Source organism: Sparus aurata, chromosome 17 (genome assembly GCF_900880675.1).
Source record: "Sparus aurata chromosome 17, fSpaAur1.1, whole genome shotgun sequence".
Taxonomy (NCBI): Eukaryota; Metazoa; Chordata; class Actinopteri; order Spariformes; family Sparidae; genus Sparus; species Sparus aurata.
This window is the reverse complement of record NC_044203.1, coordinates 14,964,275-14,978,458: the sequence shown is the minus strand read 5'-3', so window position 1 is coordinate 14,978,458 and position 14,184 is coordinate 14,964,275. Positions and strand designations below refer to the sequence as shown.

General features: G+C 41.7%; 1 protein-coding gene across 5 annotated transcripts in view; it reads left to right on the top strand.

Annotated features, from left to right (window-relative positions):
- Positions 1 to 13,207, top strand: part of grb10b (growth factor receptor-bound protein 10b) — a 75,025-nt gene extending 61,818 nt beyond the window's left edge. For 4 of the 5 annotated variants that reach the window (XM_030394048.1, XM_030394050.1, XM_030394047.1 and 1 more), the window contains 11 exons: positions 1,425 to 1,540; positions 1,966 to 2,040; positions 5,099 to 5,236; positions 5,544 to 5,654; positions 5,959 to 6,057; positions 6,469 to 6,546; positions 6,820 to 6,936; positions 7,269 to 7,335; positions 7,432 to 7,519; positions 7,665 to 7,758; positions 8,448 to 13,207. In XM_030394048.1, the coding sequence (XP_030249908.1) occupies positions 1,425 to 1,540; positions 1,966 to 2,040; positions 5,099 to 5,236; positions 5,544 to 5,654; positions 5,959 to 6,057; positions 6,469 to 6,546; positions 6,820 to 6,936; positions 7,269 to 7,335; positions 7,432 to 7,519; positions 7,665 to 7,758; positions 8,448 to 8,594 (1,130 nt within the window). In that variant the 3' untranslated portion in view covers positions 8,595 to 13,207. The remainder of the gene's footprint in view (positions 1 to 1,424; positions 1,541 to 1,965; positions 2,041 to 5,098; positions 5,237 to 5,543; positions 5,655 to 5,958; positions 6,058 to 6,468; positions 6,547 to 6,819; positions 6,937 to 7,268; positions 7,336 to 7,431; positions 7,520 to 7,664; positions 7,759 to 8,447) is intronic. The other variant, XM_030394049.1, reaches the window with a different exon arrangement.
- Positions 13,208 to 14,184: the final 977 nt, after the last annotated feature.

The window sequence follows — 14,184 nt, the reverse complement described above, 5'->3', positions numbered from 1 at the left end:
GAGGCACTTTTAAGATTTACCATATTTTCGTTTTCAGGTCAAACTCATTTACAATGGGAATGCTACGGGCACTTTTACGATAGCATCAAAATCGCTATTTTGAAAAACACTAAGAAGACTCGACACAACATGAAACTTTGCTCGTAGCATCACCAGGGTCTCTACACGTGAACGCGAGCATTGAGAACATTGTTTGTGTACACAGAATTTGCTAAAAAGAAAGTTTTTGGACAACTCACGTTAGCAGATGCTTGTTCTGCTCGCCGCTGTCCTGCCAGCTGAGAAGTATCGATTTCCGAATGCGACTTAACATGGAGTTGAATTAAGGTGGACCGCTCCTAAAGCTTAGTTCCGTATCAATGCACGGATAATTCATTGTTTTGCCGTTAGCGAAAAACAATATTGACCTTGAAGTTGAAAAAGGAGCCTCATATAAGAAACAATATTAAAATCAAAAGCCGGAAAAGTTACATGAGATATCGCGTGGATAGTTGTTGCCGGAAGACAGTAGCGGTCCACCTTAACTCTCCTCCAGGTTACGTCGCATTCGGAAATCGACACTTCTCCACTGGCAGGACGGCGGCTACAGAACAAGCTACTGCTAATGTGAGTTGTTCAAAAACGTTGTTTTTAGTAAACTCTGTGTACACAAACAATTTTCTCATTGCTCGTGTTCATGTGTAGAGACCCTGGTGATACTACGAGCAAAGTTTCATGTTGTGTCGAGCCTTGTTAGCGTGACCCAAAAACAAAAATATGCTAAATCTTAAAAGTGCCTCTTTCGACATAATTATGCTTTTATACAAAGGTTTGACTCGGGTACATTCATAAAAAAAGCCTTGGTTGCATTTTGGTGAGAGTCTGCTATATAAAAAGATGATTTGATTTAAAGGTGCAATTTGTAAGAATCTGCCACATACCGAATTCTCACTCCAGACAAAATTGGGGCCATAGTTGGTGCTGATTGCTACATACTGTAGCTGTGGTTAGCAAGTGAGCTCAGTTAGCTGTGCTGCAAGCTGTCTGGACAGGGAGCTTGGAGCACCAGGGAGTGTTGGTGTTTCCATCACTGGCACGGAGAACTTTGGACCTGGACAGGGCAGGGCTAGCAGTAGATATTTCTGCAATGCAAAATGTGGATGTCAGAAAGTAAAAACTTTGATTTATATATTCATTTCTTCACATTCTATTGACTGTTGCATTTTAAATTTGGTTAAAAAGAAAAAATTGCCTGTAGACTCGCTGATGACACAGTTTTCCCTTGAATTTCCTTTGAAGTGATTTCAGTGGTAGATAAAATCTGAAGAGGAAGGTTGTGATGCTTATATGAAAATTCATATTTGCGTTTGTATTAAACTTGTAAACTATTTTGACTCTTAAACACTAACCCTCCTTCATTGTTGTCCTTCCTCTCTCCTCTGCAGAGCGCTGTCTAGAGGACCATGAGCTGGTGGTCCATGTCCAGGCCTCCATGAACAGCGACAGTAGATTCCTCTTCAGGAAGAACTATGCCAAATATGAATTCTTCAGAAACCCTCTGGTAATTGCTTTTCCTCAGACGTTTTCTTGACATGCCATGTCACTCACTCTGACGTCCTCCCGTTGGCGCTTGTAAAGTAAATACACCTGTGGCAGCGGGGCCTCAAATTTATGCGATGTTTAACAGTCACACGCATTTTTTTTTTTAGAACATTTGAAATGAACACGATGTGGCAGTGTTTGGACTGCTGAATGAAAAGAGACATGAGAGTTAAAGAGTGATCTGGTAATTTGCTCCAAAGAGTGGCCACTTGCCAAATGAAATGTTCCTTCGGCGGAGTGTTTCTCATTGTTATGACAGCTGACTGTACTAATGAGATTTGCATGACATGTCTTTTTCAGGCACAAATTCTTATCCAATAACTATTGTCACAGTGGCTGATATTCTCTGCGCCTGCCTCTCTCCACCTCCTCTCCTTCCACCAGACATTTTTCCCGGAGCAGATGGTTGCATGGTGCCAGGAAACCAGTCGTACAATTCCACCATCTCAGCTCCTTCAGGTACGGACAGCATGCACACAACCATGCACACACTCACGCACACGTGTCTCTCCGTCTGTCTTTCATTCCCTCTTCTCTTTCTGACACGCACACGGCTTAGTTTACCTCGGAGTCAGCACCCACTCGACATACTGTACAATCAAGCTGACATACCTCACCTCTGACCCTTAGACAGTGTGTCTCGTCAGAGCCTGCAGTAATAACTACTGTTGATCCCCCGTTGACACATGACTGTCTCGGCACACGCACCGCAGGCCCGACACTTGTGATGGATGGTATTAGGCAGTCAGGAATAGAACATACAGTTCCTCACCTGCCTCTCGTATGTTTGCACAGTACGACTTCACACGTGTTTTCAGGCTTCTTATCTGCCTCGCGGGCCACACACTGATTTCACGAGCGATAGGAAGGGAGGAAAAAGTCTGGGAGAAAACCAGACAAGAAAAAGAGGATTCTTTGGGTTTTGAAGAGCTTTGGTCTTAATGGATGGAGGGTTTACATGCAGTCTGACTCTCCTTTATCAAGTAATGGAGCTGTCAGAGACAGCGCCACCGGTGGAATCCATCCCTTCTACCTCGCCACTTACAGAAAGCTTTTAACTCCTTTGCTGATCATATAGATGTTGTGCTCCGTTATGCTCTACATAGAGGAGTCAATAAATGAGCGGGGATGTGTTGAGCCTGCGTCGTGTCAGGAATCTCCATTGTTTGACTAATTCTGAAAAACAAGATCTTTGCAGGCAGAGTCCTCAGACAGCTTTTGACCTGAGCTCCACTAGGTGTTTGCAGTATTTTCCATCACGTATGCAGCATCGTGTCGATGCACAACAGGGAGGTGTAGTGCCTGAAACAGAAAGCTTTCTGAATGAACGTTGCGTGTGAACGCGTGCTCCGCAAATGTTGGAAAACACTCATGCATGAGGCCCCTTTGTCGGATGTTTCCAAAACACTGGGAAACATGTGCTTTAAATATAGAGTCCTCTGGAACAGTTTACCTTCTAGCCACAAGCCACAAATTCCAAATCAGCTCTAATAACTTAACCTGCCACTTCATGGTGCGATATTTTTGTGAAACATGGAAACCACAAACTCCAAATACTTAAGACACCACGAGATAATTTAGGCTTGAAGGGGTTCCTAAAAGGAATGTTATTTATTGTATGCACTGTGGCAGGCACATGGCATAACATGACACTCTATTATTTATTTTTTACTTTTCAGTTTTGATTTTCTTCCTTTTTGTGTTATAAATGGAAAAAAGCAACTCAATGGCAGCCCTAAACAGCAGTGTTTGATGATCTGAAGATGAGACTGATCAATCAACTATCTTTCTCCAGGAAGTTACATTTTGTTGCTTTAAATGGACAGTTCACCCAAAAATCAAACCATGCTATGCTATTTAGCCATCTAGATTTTTCAGTGTGAGTTGCCGAGCTTTGGAGATATCAGTGGTAGAGATGTCACTGCCGTTGAGTTTTTGAAAATGTCTTTTTTTGACGCTCTGAGCGCCACAAGCGGAGTGCCGTCTAGTAGGGGTGTCAACGTTTACAATTTTTTCTACACGTGTAAACGGAGCTTCTAACCGACGTGTACCCGGTTACACGTCGGAGATTTATGATTTCTTGCTATCGCAGTCGTGGTAGCACCGATGCCAGCAGCAGTCTCTCCCTCCAACTTGTTCGGGTGTTTCCATCGCAGGTGGTTAAGCATGGATCCCGTGCTGTTGTTGTAAGCCAACTTTGCCTGACATAGCCTCCACTCAACTTGATTTCCACTGGCAGTTTGTTCAAAAAACACACAGTGCTCCGCTTGTTGACCGCCGCCATTGTGTCCCACAGTCAACTTGAAGTGACGTGACGCGACACTGGCTGTGGCTGCGGGATTTTTATTTTTATTTTTATTTTGTTTTATATCAACGTAACATTGTGCCCCATTCATCTATTATGTATGCGGATAACTGCGCTAGTGGGAACATTTAAGTGTACAGTTAGTTAATGTTATTATCTGAAGCTTTCAGGCAACATAATCTTACTTTCACTTTAAAAAATTGCGTCCGTCCAATTTTCCTTCGGCCGTCGGTATCAATTTATAGCGGGTCGGCTTTGGTACGCAATGTAATCTGTGCTACTGTCGGAAAACGGGTCGGATGCGATGACCCGTGCAGGACTCTGCTCTAAGTGAACATTTTAATCCTCTAGCCAATTATCAAGCTAAATATCCAACATGCTAGTTAACGTCAAAGACTGCGGTGGAAGACGACGGTAAAATATTTCCACTGGATTTATTTATGCCTGAATTTTTAAGGTGTGGCGGCTTTTGTTTTGCCGTGGCGGTGCGCCACAGTCAATAACATGTAGGGGAAACCATGAATACTATATATATTGATGAGAAATGAACGAGGAGGAGGAGGAAGAAAAAAAGACGTGTAAACGGTTATTTATTTTTCTAAACGGTTATGATTTGTTATCCGTGTACCCGTTTACACGTGTAGACGTTGACACCCCTACCGTCTAGTTCCATTATATTCAAGAGAAGGCAGATATTTCTACTGCAACTCAACAACTCGCACTAATGGATAAACAGGACAACAGGTGAGAGGGAACATATATACTTACTATTTGGAGTGAACTGTCTCTTTAAAACGCAAATACATTCTGTGTATACGCTATATGTTTTTGTGTGAGTGTGTATTTATACACAGGACAGTGTCAGGACAGTGTCAGCCCTCCTCGGTGCTTCACACCCTCTGGTTTTACAGACAATAGCCTGATGTCGGGCGTTTATCATTGTGGCTGCTGTGGTGTGTAAGAACTCAAGCTGCCACCCATCTCAGCCATCGTGCCAGACCACCAGTGTTGATGTCAGTCATTGATGCAAGAACTCCAGATGACACTGTGTTCTTTGACGAAAAAGCCTCCCGTCTGTGCTGCCTCTACAGATGGTGTCCGCCATAGCTTTCAGTGTTCAGCTGCGCCTTCAAAAAGCCTCTCACGGAGGCCATTGTGAAGTGAATGAATCCGAGCGGTTGTGTGCTGATCCCTCGCTCCTCCCTCTTTCAGAACTTCCTGACAACCAGTAGCTGTCCGGAGATCCAGGGGCATCTGTATGTGAAGGAGGTGGGCAGGAAGTCGTGGAAGAAAGTTTACATGTTCCTGCGGCGCTCAGGACTCTACTGCTCCACGAAAGGAACTTCAAAGGTGCGAGTGACTCGCGCTTCTCATCCATCAGACAGAATATATTTCATTGTGATCCTTCAAACGTGTCGCTCTTTCTTTTGTTAGCTACTTTGTAATTACAGTCATCATTAATCATTAAAGAATTCATATGCATGCCACATTAACGTTTTACGGTGATGACACAGTAAATATTCCAGATTAAACACCTTCAAAGAGCCAGCCTTTTTATTGATGGTGGTCTCCCCTGCTCTCTCTCTCTGTCTGTCAGTACACCTCCGGGCTGTGTCTCTCTCTGATGTTCTGACTCATTAATTATTCCTGTCTCCAGGAGCCCAGACATCTACAGTTACTAGCAGACCTTGAAGACAGCAACATCTTCACTGTCATCACAGGCAAAAAGCAGCACGGTGCGCCCACAGACTACGAGTTCTGTATCAAGGTGAGTCTCAGATGACAGAAGCCAGATAAAGATCTAATGAAATATTATGAGCTGAGCAATGATTGACATGCTGCGCGCCTTCCCTGTCTCATGAGGAAGGCGTCGGCATGCAGATGTGTATATATGAGCGCTTAGGCTTTGGTTTATTGATGCATTTCTAAAATGTGATTTGGTGCTGTATTTGAACAAACAGTTGGGGCTTTTTCTCTTATCGTCCTCAGCAGCTCTGTTTATTCCATCAGTGGTAGTGATGATAATGGTACCGATCGCCCCTGTTCTGATTCTGTAAAATGTTCACCTGCAGCCCAACAAAGGTCGAGGGGAGATGAAGGAGTTGAGGATGCTGTGTGCCGAGGACGAGCAAGGCAGGACTTGTTGGATGACTGCCTTCCGACTCTTTAAGGTAACACCACGACAGTCACTATGCTACCACTGAACAGCAATTTCTGGGTGGGGACCCAATTTCTTCAACTGGGTCGGGATTGGAAATGGGTAGGGGAACCTGACCCCATCTGATAGACTACCTGTTATAACCTTTAAAGGTGCGCAATGTAGTTTTAGCAAAATAATAATTACAAGAGAAAGATCCTCATTGACGGATATTTTTTTTTGTACACAATTTCAAACTGTTTTACTTTGTTTATATTTGGGGGATCCTGCAACATGGAACCTTATTTTCCTCTGAGTAATGCCTGTTTATTCAATTATGGAGAAAAATAGCTTTTAGTTACCTTTGTTGTTATTATTACCTCATTAATATTGTACATTTATTTTGACAGTGTTGGTTGACCAGTGTGTTCCCTTTTCTTTACAGTATGGGATTGTATTGTACCAGAATTACAAGATTCCCCAACAAAGAAAAACCTTACTTTCACACTTCTCAGCACCTGTGGTAAGTTTGTCTTCATCCTCTTTATTTGAAATTGAGTGTAAAAACCTATTCCACTGAGCGACTATTTCAACAGCATTGCTTTAAATAACCCTAAGGTCTTTGGCATGTGCAAAACATGGATTGTATTGTAATTCACTGCACTAAGAACAGCTAATAGACTGGTACAGGAGACTAACACTCACCACCTAACACTTGTTATTGCACTGCCTCCGTCCACTGCTGCTGCCTGCGTGCTGACACTTTTAACCGCCATGTGTCTCTGTCTCCCCCTAGCGGAGTGTGTCGGAGAACTCCCTCGTGGCAATGGATTTCTCAGGGAGGATAGGCAGGGTGATTGACAACCCTGTGGAAGCTCAGAGCGCTGCCATGGAGGAGGGACATGCGTGGCGGGTGAGACACGAGCCCACCACAGATGGCACTATTTTTTTTTTGATCAAATATTCAGGCCGAGCAAAACTTCCTCTAGTTGTAGGTGTTGATTCTTGAGTTATTTTGAGCTGACAAAAGTCTCTTCATAAGATGACATGGCTGTAGGGCAGCTGCCAAAATATGAAATATGTCAGATTCTTAAACTAATTCCACAATAATGACGTCAGCGTGATGAGGTGTCAGCTTCGCTCTAACTTAAAGTCAACTGTTAACAAATGTGTGACTGAACTGTCAAATATACCAGATCATAAACTAATCCCGGTTGTTTTGTCTGTGTGTGGCATATCTCTCAGAAGAGGAGTCAACGAATGAACATATTAGGCTCCCACAGTCCACTACACCACTCCTCGCTAAGCTCAGGTAAAGGTTATGCAAAGACATTTAACTTCTTTTAGTCTGAATGACATGAACACTTCTTTTCACATGTTTAAATGTGTTTTTTTACTCTCTCTGCAGTCATCCACATAGCTCAGTTGTGGTTTCATGGCAGGATAACGAGAGAAGAATCCCATCGCATCATCCACCAGCAGGGACAAGTCGATGGGTGAGAGAGCTGGAGCTCTTTTTGTACATGCAGTTTTCCTGTACTCACTGGATCTGAATAAAGCACAACTGAAGTGCTGACTTTTTTCCTTCTGCATCTGTAAAATAGATTCAGCTGAATAATATTCCTCTCTCCTACTGCACAGGTTGTTTCTGCTGAGAGTCAGTCAGAGTAACCCCAAGGCGTTTGTGCTCACATTGTGCCATCACCAGAAAATCAAACATTTCCAGATACTACCGGTACGCATTTCTTTTGTGTTATTTTGCACTTTTGCATTCTTTTATTAAATAGCAGCCATTAGATGTTGAAAGTACATGGTGTAAGACCAAGTGGCAATTGAAAAGGGCTTGTACAAACACATGTGTAACATTTTTAGAAGGTGGAATACAGTGGCGAGCACAAAAATTAGAGGTTGTTATTATTACAATTCTTGACGTCTTGTATCTTTTTCTGGGTCCGAAATCCTTGAGTTTGTGAATTTTAGGGGGGAAAAAATCAAGGCCTTAAAGGTTTCTGAAAATAGACATGGGTCATTGAAAGTGTTTGAATTGTATGTGTATATTTGGTCCTTCTGTATACATATTTTGTCTCTATCGCTGAACTTTCACAATAGACAAGTGTTTTGAAGTATGGAATTATTGCTAAATATTGACACTGACTATTTGAAACAGTATCAATACTCCAGTACTAGCTGCTGGGCTACCTCTGATCATATTGTTGCGTTAAGCCATTAAAGCAAAGCATTCAAAAGATCATGTGAAATTGGTCTTACTCAACAAAAAAACAACAGTAAAATGGTTTGCAAAATGATCAGCAATAACAGAAATATGAGTTGCTGAGAAACCCAAACATGTAGTCTAATTTTCTTCTTTTCTTTCCTCTCGCCACCCCATGCGTTCTGCTCGCTCTGCCCCGGAACCTTGGACAGTGTGAAGAGGACGGCCAAGTCTTCTTCAGCCTTGATGACGGCTCCACCAAATTCACCGACCTGATTCAGCTGGTGGAGTTCTACCAGCTCAACAGAGGAGTGCTGCCTTGTAAACTCAAACACCCGTGCACCGTCGTGGCCTTATGACATCTTCGGATCATCTGACCCCATGACCCCCATCACTTGACCTTGACTCTGCCTATAAACACAAAACAACAGGAACCTTTCGGTCGCTCGGTTCTTTTTGTTTTTACCTTTATAAGAAGCTGGTGAATTGACTGATGTTTCTTCGTTGTCGTTTATTTTGTCGTGAGTGACTGACTGCTGACTCGCTGGATTCCTTTCGGTTTGCATGGATGTTTCGAGGAGTCGGATGCACAACTTGCTCGCGAGGTTCCGCGGTCGAGGACAGAAAAGGTGGAGGAAACGAACACTGCCGTTTGTATCAATGCTGTTGCAGAATCTTCCACAATCTTGCTACCCATAGTCATCAATAAGCTTGGACACAGTGACCTGAAGGGTGTATCACACAGCTCAAGTGTAGACTGGATCTCCCTTCAGCTGGACAATCAGCAGGACAATTCAGTTCTCATGGACCACTCTGAGAACAAACTCCATCACACGTCCTCAAAGAATATTCTGTAGATGGAGAGTTGATTGTCTCTTAGTTTTGCACTCATCGAACTGGGAATGGCCTTTGACGGTGCATGACTTTCTCCGCTGTCGCATTGCTAATCTGTGAGATGGTGCCACCGCCCTCTAGCGGCGAAGTTATGTAAGGACATGTCAAAACTCAACATGGATGAGACTGGGAGGCGCCCAGTAAGAGTGTTGCTTGTGAATCCTTCAGGAGTTTGGAAAACGTCAGTGCAAACCTGGTGAAAAAATGGCTGAGGGCAAATTTGGAACTGGAGAAAACAGTATTGTTTTAGTGTCAGACAGTACAAAAATCTGCATTGTCCACCTTCACAGAAATTAATTTTGCTCGTATCTGACCACACAGGGTTTCCCTTGTTAATGATGCATTCAGGTATTGTCATCAATGTTGTCTTCAGTCCACCTTTTGCATCCTGGATAGTTAGAAGCTAAAATAAGGTAATTTTGTGCTTGTTAGTCTATCGAAGTACTCACCAAGTATTTCTCGTGCAACTGCCACAAAAATGAATAGGGATGAATCAAACCACGGTGTCATTCAGGGTGAAACACTAATAAAGCTAGAAGATGTAACCAGGTCGACAGTTTTGGCTAAAGTGATGTTGAAAAGTGAAACTATTTAGGGGGAAATAAGCAAGTGCAGCTGCAGCATACGAGGGCTAAGGCAAGATGATACCTGTTGCAAAAAAAACTAAATGGAACAATGGAGAGTTAGTCTAATGATCTTCTTACCGTAACACAGGGAGGGATAACCACTAGCGTTTCCATAAGGGGTTTTCCAAGCGACAGCAAATCAAAGAAAAAAAAAAGTGATTCATCAGAACGAGATAAGCCCAGAGATACGGTGGATCCTGAGGGGAAATAAACAGTTTTTTCCACAAATTACCTCCTACCTGTTGGAAGCCAGTCAGACGCTGTCGAACACGGTTTTAATGTGCTCTGCCTCCACACGGATAGTAGACTCTGTGCATTACATTCCATATAATGCGGCCTTTTTTTTTTGCCTGAAAGTACTTGTGAACCGATAGTGTCACACATACACCTACTGCCTACTGTGCGCCACCTCTGTAAGAATTAGGTTAAGTTTTCTGCTGTTGCTACAGTGTAAGTAGAGAAGAATATTGTAAAAACAAATGATAGCTGAATGTCCTTTACTTTCTTTAGCCTGCTGTTGGATAAAGTGAAAAAACACTAAGAGGTGTGGCAGCGATGTACATCTGGAGATCAGGAGAATTCAGAGCCCATTTCAGAATTCAGAGGACATACAGCTCTAACTTAGTTAGTTTGAGGGCACTCAATACACCTACCCTTTGTCCCAGGCTGTGCAATCGCAGCAAAAGTCAGTTGTTTTCCTAATACCGGCCATGGTCAGTCAAATAAAGTCCTCTTATAATTGTTTTTCCCCTTTGTGTTTCGGCCAGGTCTACGATTGAGCTCCTGTTATTAACATTAGTGAAAGATTTCAGCAAGGAGTCTCCAGATGACCCTGATCAGATCTCTTTTAAAATAGATAGGGATACTTTTTTCAGCACATGCCTGGCAGAATGAAAATAAACAGATACACATGTATGACAAAACAAAGCCACCCCGAATTCAATGCAATATGTTCGAAAGTATTTCTGATGACATTTATACCGTTCGGTTCATAACCATCCTCTTTGGAATGCCTCGTCACAAACAGCTGTTTTCATCATTTTTCTGTTTTTTCGTGACTATGCCTGCAACAGTCCAAGTGTTGACAGTAGCTGAGGTCAGCACCAGTCAGCAGAAGGGGATTAGATATCATTTGTACTCATGTGTAATGCAACATGAACAGCCATGATTTATTTACCTGCAGGTTGTCTTAAAGTGTGTTGAACATCAGCGATGCAGAATAACCGCACCACATTGACTCTCTGTGCATGGTCACCGTTATTTATCTAAGATGCAATGACTCAATCTTTTTTTTTTTTTTAAGTATTGTTGCAGCAAAAATGTATTTATTTATCTGGATGTGACTGATTACTTGAAAAATTTTAGATTTCTTTTTTCTCTGCGCTGTTCTGTACTGTTTTCTTTTGTCATTACCATGAAATGATTGACCAGTTTGATTTATGGTTCTAATTAATATTATTATTATTATTATTATTATTATTATTATTATTGTAATGACATAGGGTCTATTGATGTATTTTGTTTTCTCTTTTTTTGTTTCATCTTGTCATCATCAACACTTGTTGTGAAGTGATGTTGAAAGCACACTGGCATCCATTAGTGTTAACGTTGTCATTCCAATAGATGACAGGTGGAATGTTGTGAAATTGAAAACAAAAAAAAACCTGACTTTCCCAAAGCATTGGTCACTAAGTTCATTTTAAATCCTTTTAAATGCAGTTCTCATCCCTTCCAGATCTATAAAAATACCTTCTCTAGTGAAATAAACTAGAAACAAAATAAATATTAATTCAAGTAATAAAGCCACAAATGTTTTGGGAAAAAGTGGGTTGAGTTAGCCTAAACATTCTCATAACCACTGTTTAAACACCTTGCCTTGAAAGAATTGTAGATGTAGGAAAAAAAAAAACCCACGTGTAATTCAAGCCAGAGCACCATTGTTAGATTGGTCACAGCATTGACCATCTTTCAGCAGACAGTAGCCAGGTTTAGACATGTGCATGACCGGGGATTTTGAGTGTAATGTGTAGGGATTCTTGACACTGATATTTGATGGGTGGTTATTTGGAAGAATCTGGATTATGACAACACAGAAATGCGTTTGTAGTCACTGAAAGTCATCTCAAGCTATTGAGACATCCCTGAAATGTTGGTACTAGCTCTCACTAAGTCCCCTTCTAAGTCTTCTTCTGACTCCCAACTTACTTTTCTGAATGGTAGCAGATGTCAACATGTGAGGGACTGATGGCCTTTAAGGTGGAGTAACTATCGATGAAAAACTGCCAGTCACAGGGTCTCGCTCTTCATGCAAAGGCAGAACGTAAATTTAACTAGTGAACACATGAAAAAGAAAAATCAGGGGAGTTGGATAGCCACGTTTTCACTCGTAACAGAAATGAATGTAACTGGGTTGCTCAGGGTTGACATGGAGCATGTTCAAAACTACTGGTCCATCAGACGTCTCGGACTTCGATGTACAAGATGATGGTGGATTCGTAAATATTTTTAGTTCCATTGAGGTGGGGGTCGTTACAGCGGTGATTTCTCCATTGTATGAACCACCAACCAACTTGAAAAGTATACTTGCAGAAGATTTGAGTAGATCCAGTACTATTTAAAGAGTACAGCCAACAGTGTTGTTAATGCTATTGTTCAAGCTGTTTATGAAAAAGCCTCAAATCCTTGCCTGGCTACCGGAGCTGATATAAAAAACTGGTCACCAATTCATGAAAAAAACACCATCAGCTCTACTAAATTAGAACCAAATCTGTATAATGTAATCATATTTCTTTGTGTCTCACAGTGTTAATCAAACAGACACTCGTCACAGTGTCAGTTTTGGTAGCCAGGTACGTGTAACAACATATGGTGCCTCTCGTGACTCTTCCTCTGCAAAAAAAACCCCAGCCTGACGTGGACCAAATCTCAGACAAAGCTATCGTTTAGAGGGGGACCGCTCACACTTAACCTTTTCAATTTGAATACGTACTCGATGACGGCACTCCTTTATTAATTATTTTGGCGAGAGGTGATGGAGAACAAACGCTCTTGTTCTCAGTTTAAGTTTCAGTTTACTTTCGGGAAGTGAATTGGCCCTGATCCTGCAATGATGGATTATTTGATTATCATCTTGACTCTTGTGCATCCTCATAACACTGTCACAATGCAAGATACCGTGGCTGTACAAATGAGTAAGTAAAAAAAAATATATATATCTATATATAAAAATATAAACTATTATGTATTTCAGGGAATGCAAAAAAGAAAACAGTAACTTATCTCTTTTTTGTAAGAGAGAGCTCCTGTGTTCAAAATGTGCTTTGCTTCAATCTGTAAATAGTTGAATGGCTTATAAATCTTAATTGTAACCTTTTCAGGTATTTTTGTACAAATAAGGGACTGATATATTCTGTTTATTGTAATTAGAATAAAACATTAATACATTGATATAAGAACCTGTGTTTGTCTTTATTTGGAAGAACTGTTGTGTGTGTTATCGATCTGTTACTATTTGTACCCTTTATTGTAGGAACAGTTTTGTGTTTTCCAGAATCTGAAAATAAAATGCTCTAAATTGTGGTTCCTTTTCTGGGTAAAAACACAGATATTAGCATAAAATATATTTAATTCAATCCTGAAATCCTACTGAAAGAGTAGCCCTTCAGTTTTCCACTAGATGGTGCTATATCACAACAAGTTCAGGGCTGATTAGATGCAACATATTTGAGTCACTGTAAGCTAATATGGAAATCAATTTAGCAAATATATGAAGAGCCAACAAAGCCTAAAAATAATAAATTTTGTAGGATGTAAACACAGATTCAGATCCACAATCAGAACACAACATTGGCCCTAATGAGAATTGACCGTTTGACACCATCTCTGCTCAGCATGTGTGTCACACCCTTTGGATTATCAGTCATGCAAAAGCAGCAGTGTTTCTTGGCTTATGGTTTTGTTGTGGGTGACGAAGAAGATTAACATCTCCGAAGGTTTGCAGCTTGCTGCCACAGTAACTTTTACATAAGCTTGACCACAACCATCATGATGCATGGTTGCATTAGTTTAAGTTAAGTCTGATGCAAGTGTCTGTTCAGGCACTGCTTAGGAGACCTAGACCATGCACCAATGAAGTCTTGCACCCATTGGTTTGGTGCAATTTAAATGTTTACGATTATGCAGTGCAGATGAGTTACCTCGACTGTTACACAAACTCAGCTAAACACCAATTAATATCCTCAACAAGCCCCTCCCTATAAACACAGCCTTCTGACTTGAGACTTTAAACTCAAAACTCGCGGGAGGGTTCAGAAGGGGCCGGTGCAGTGGGATATGGGTGGCAGTCGTGGGCGGGGGCCCCGGTGGCCCAATCCCCGGATGGTGACTCTAGCCATGGGGACATTGAATGTCACCTCGCTGGGGGGGAAAG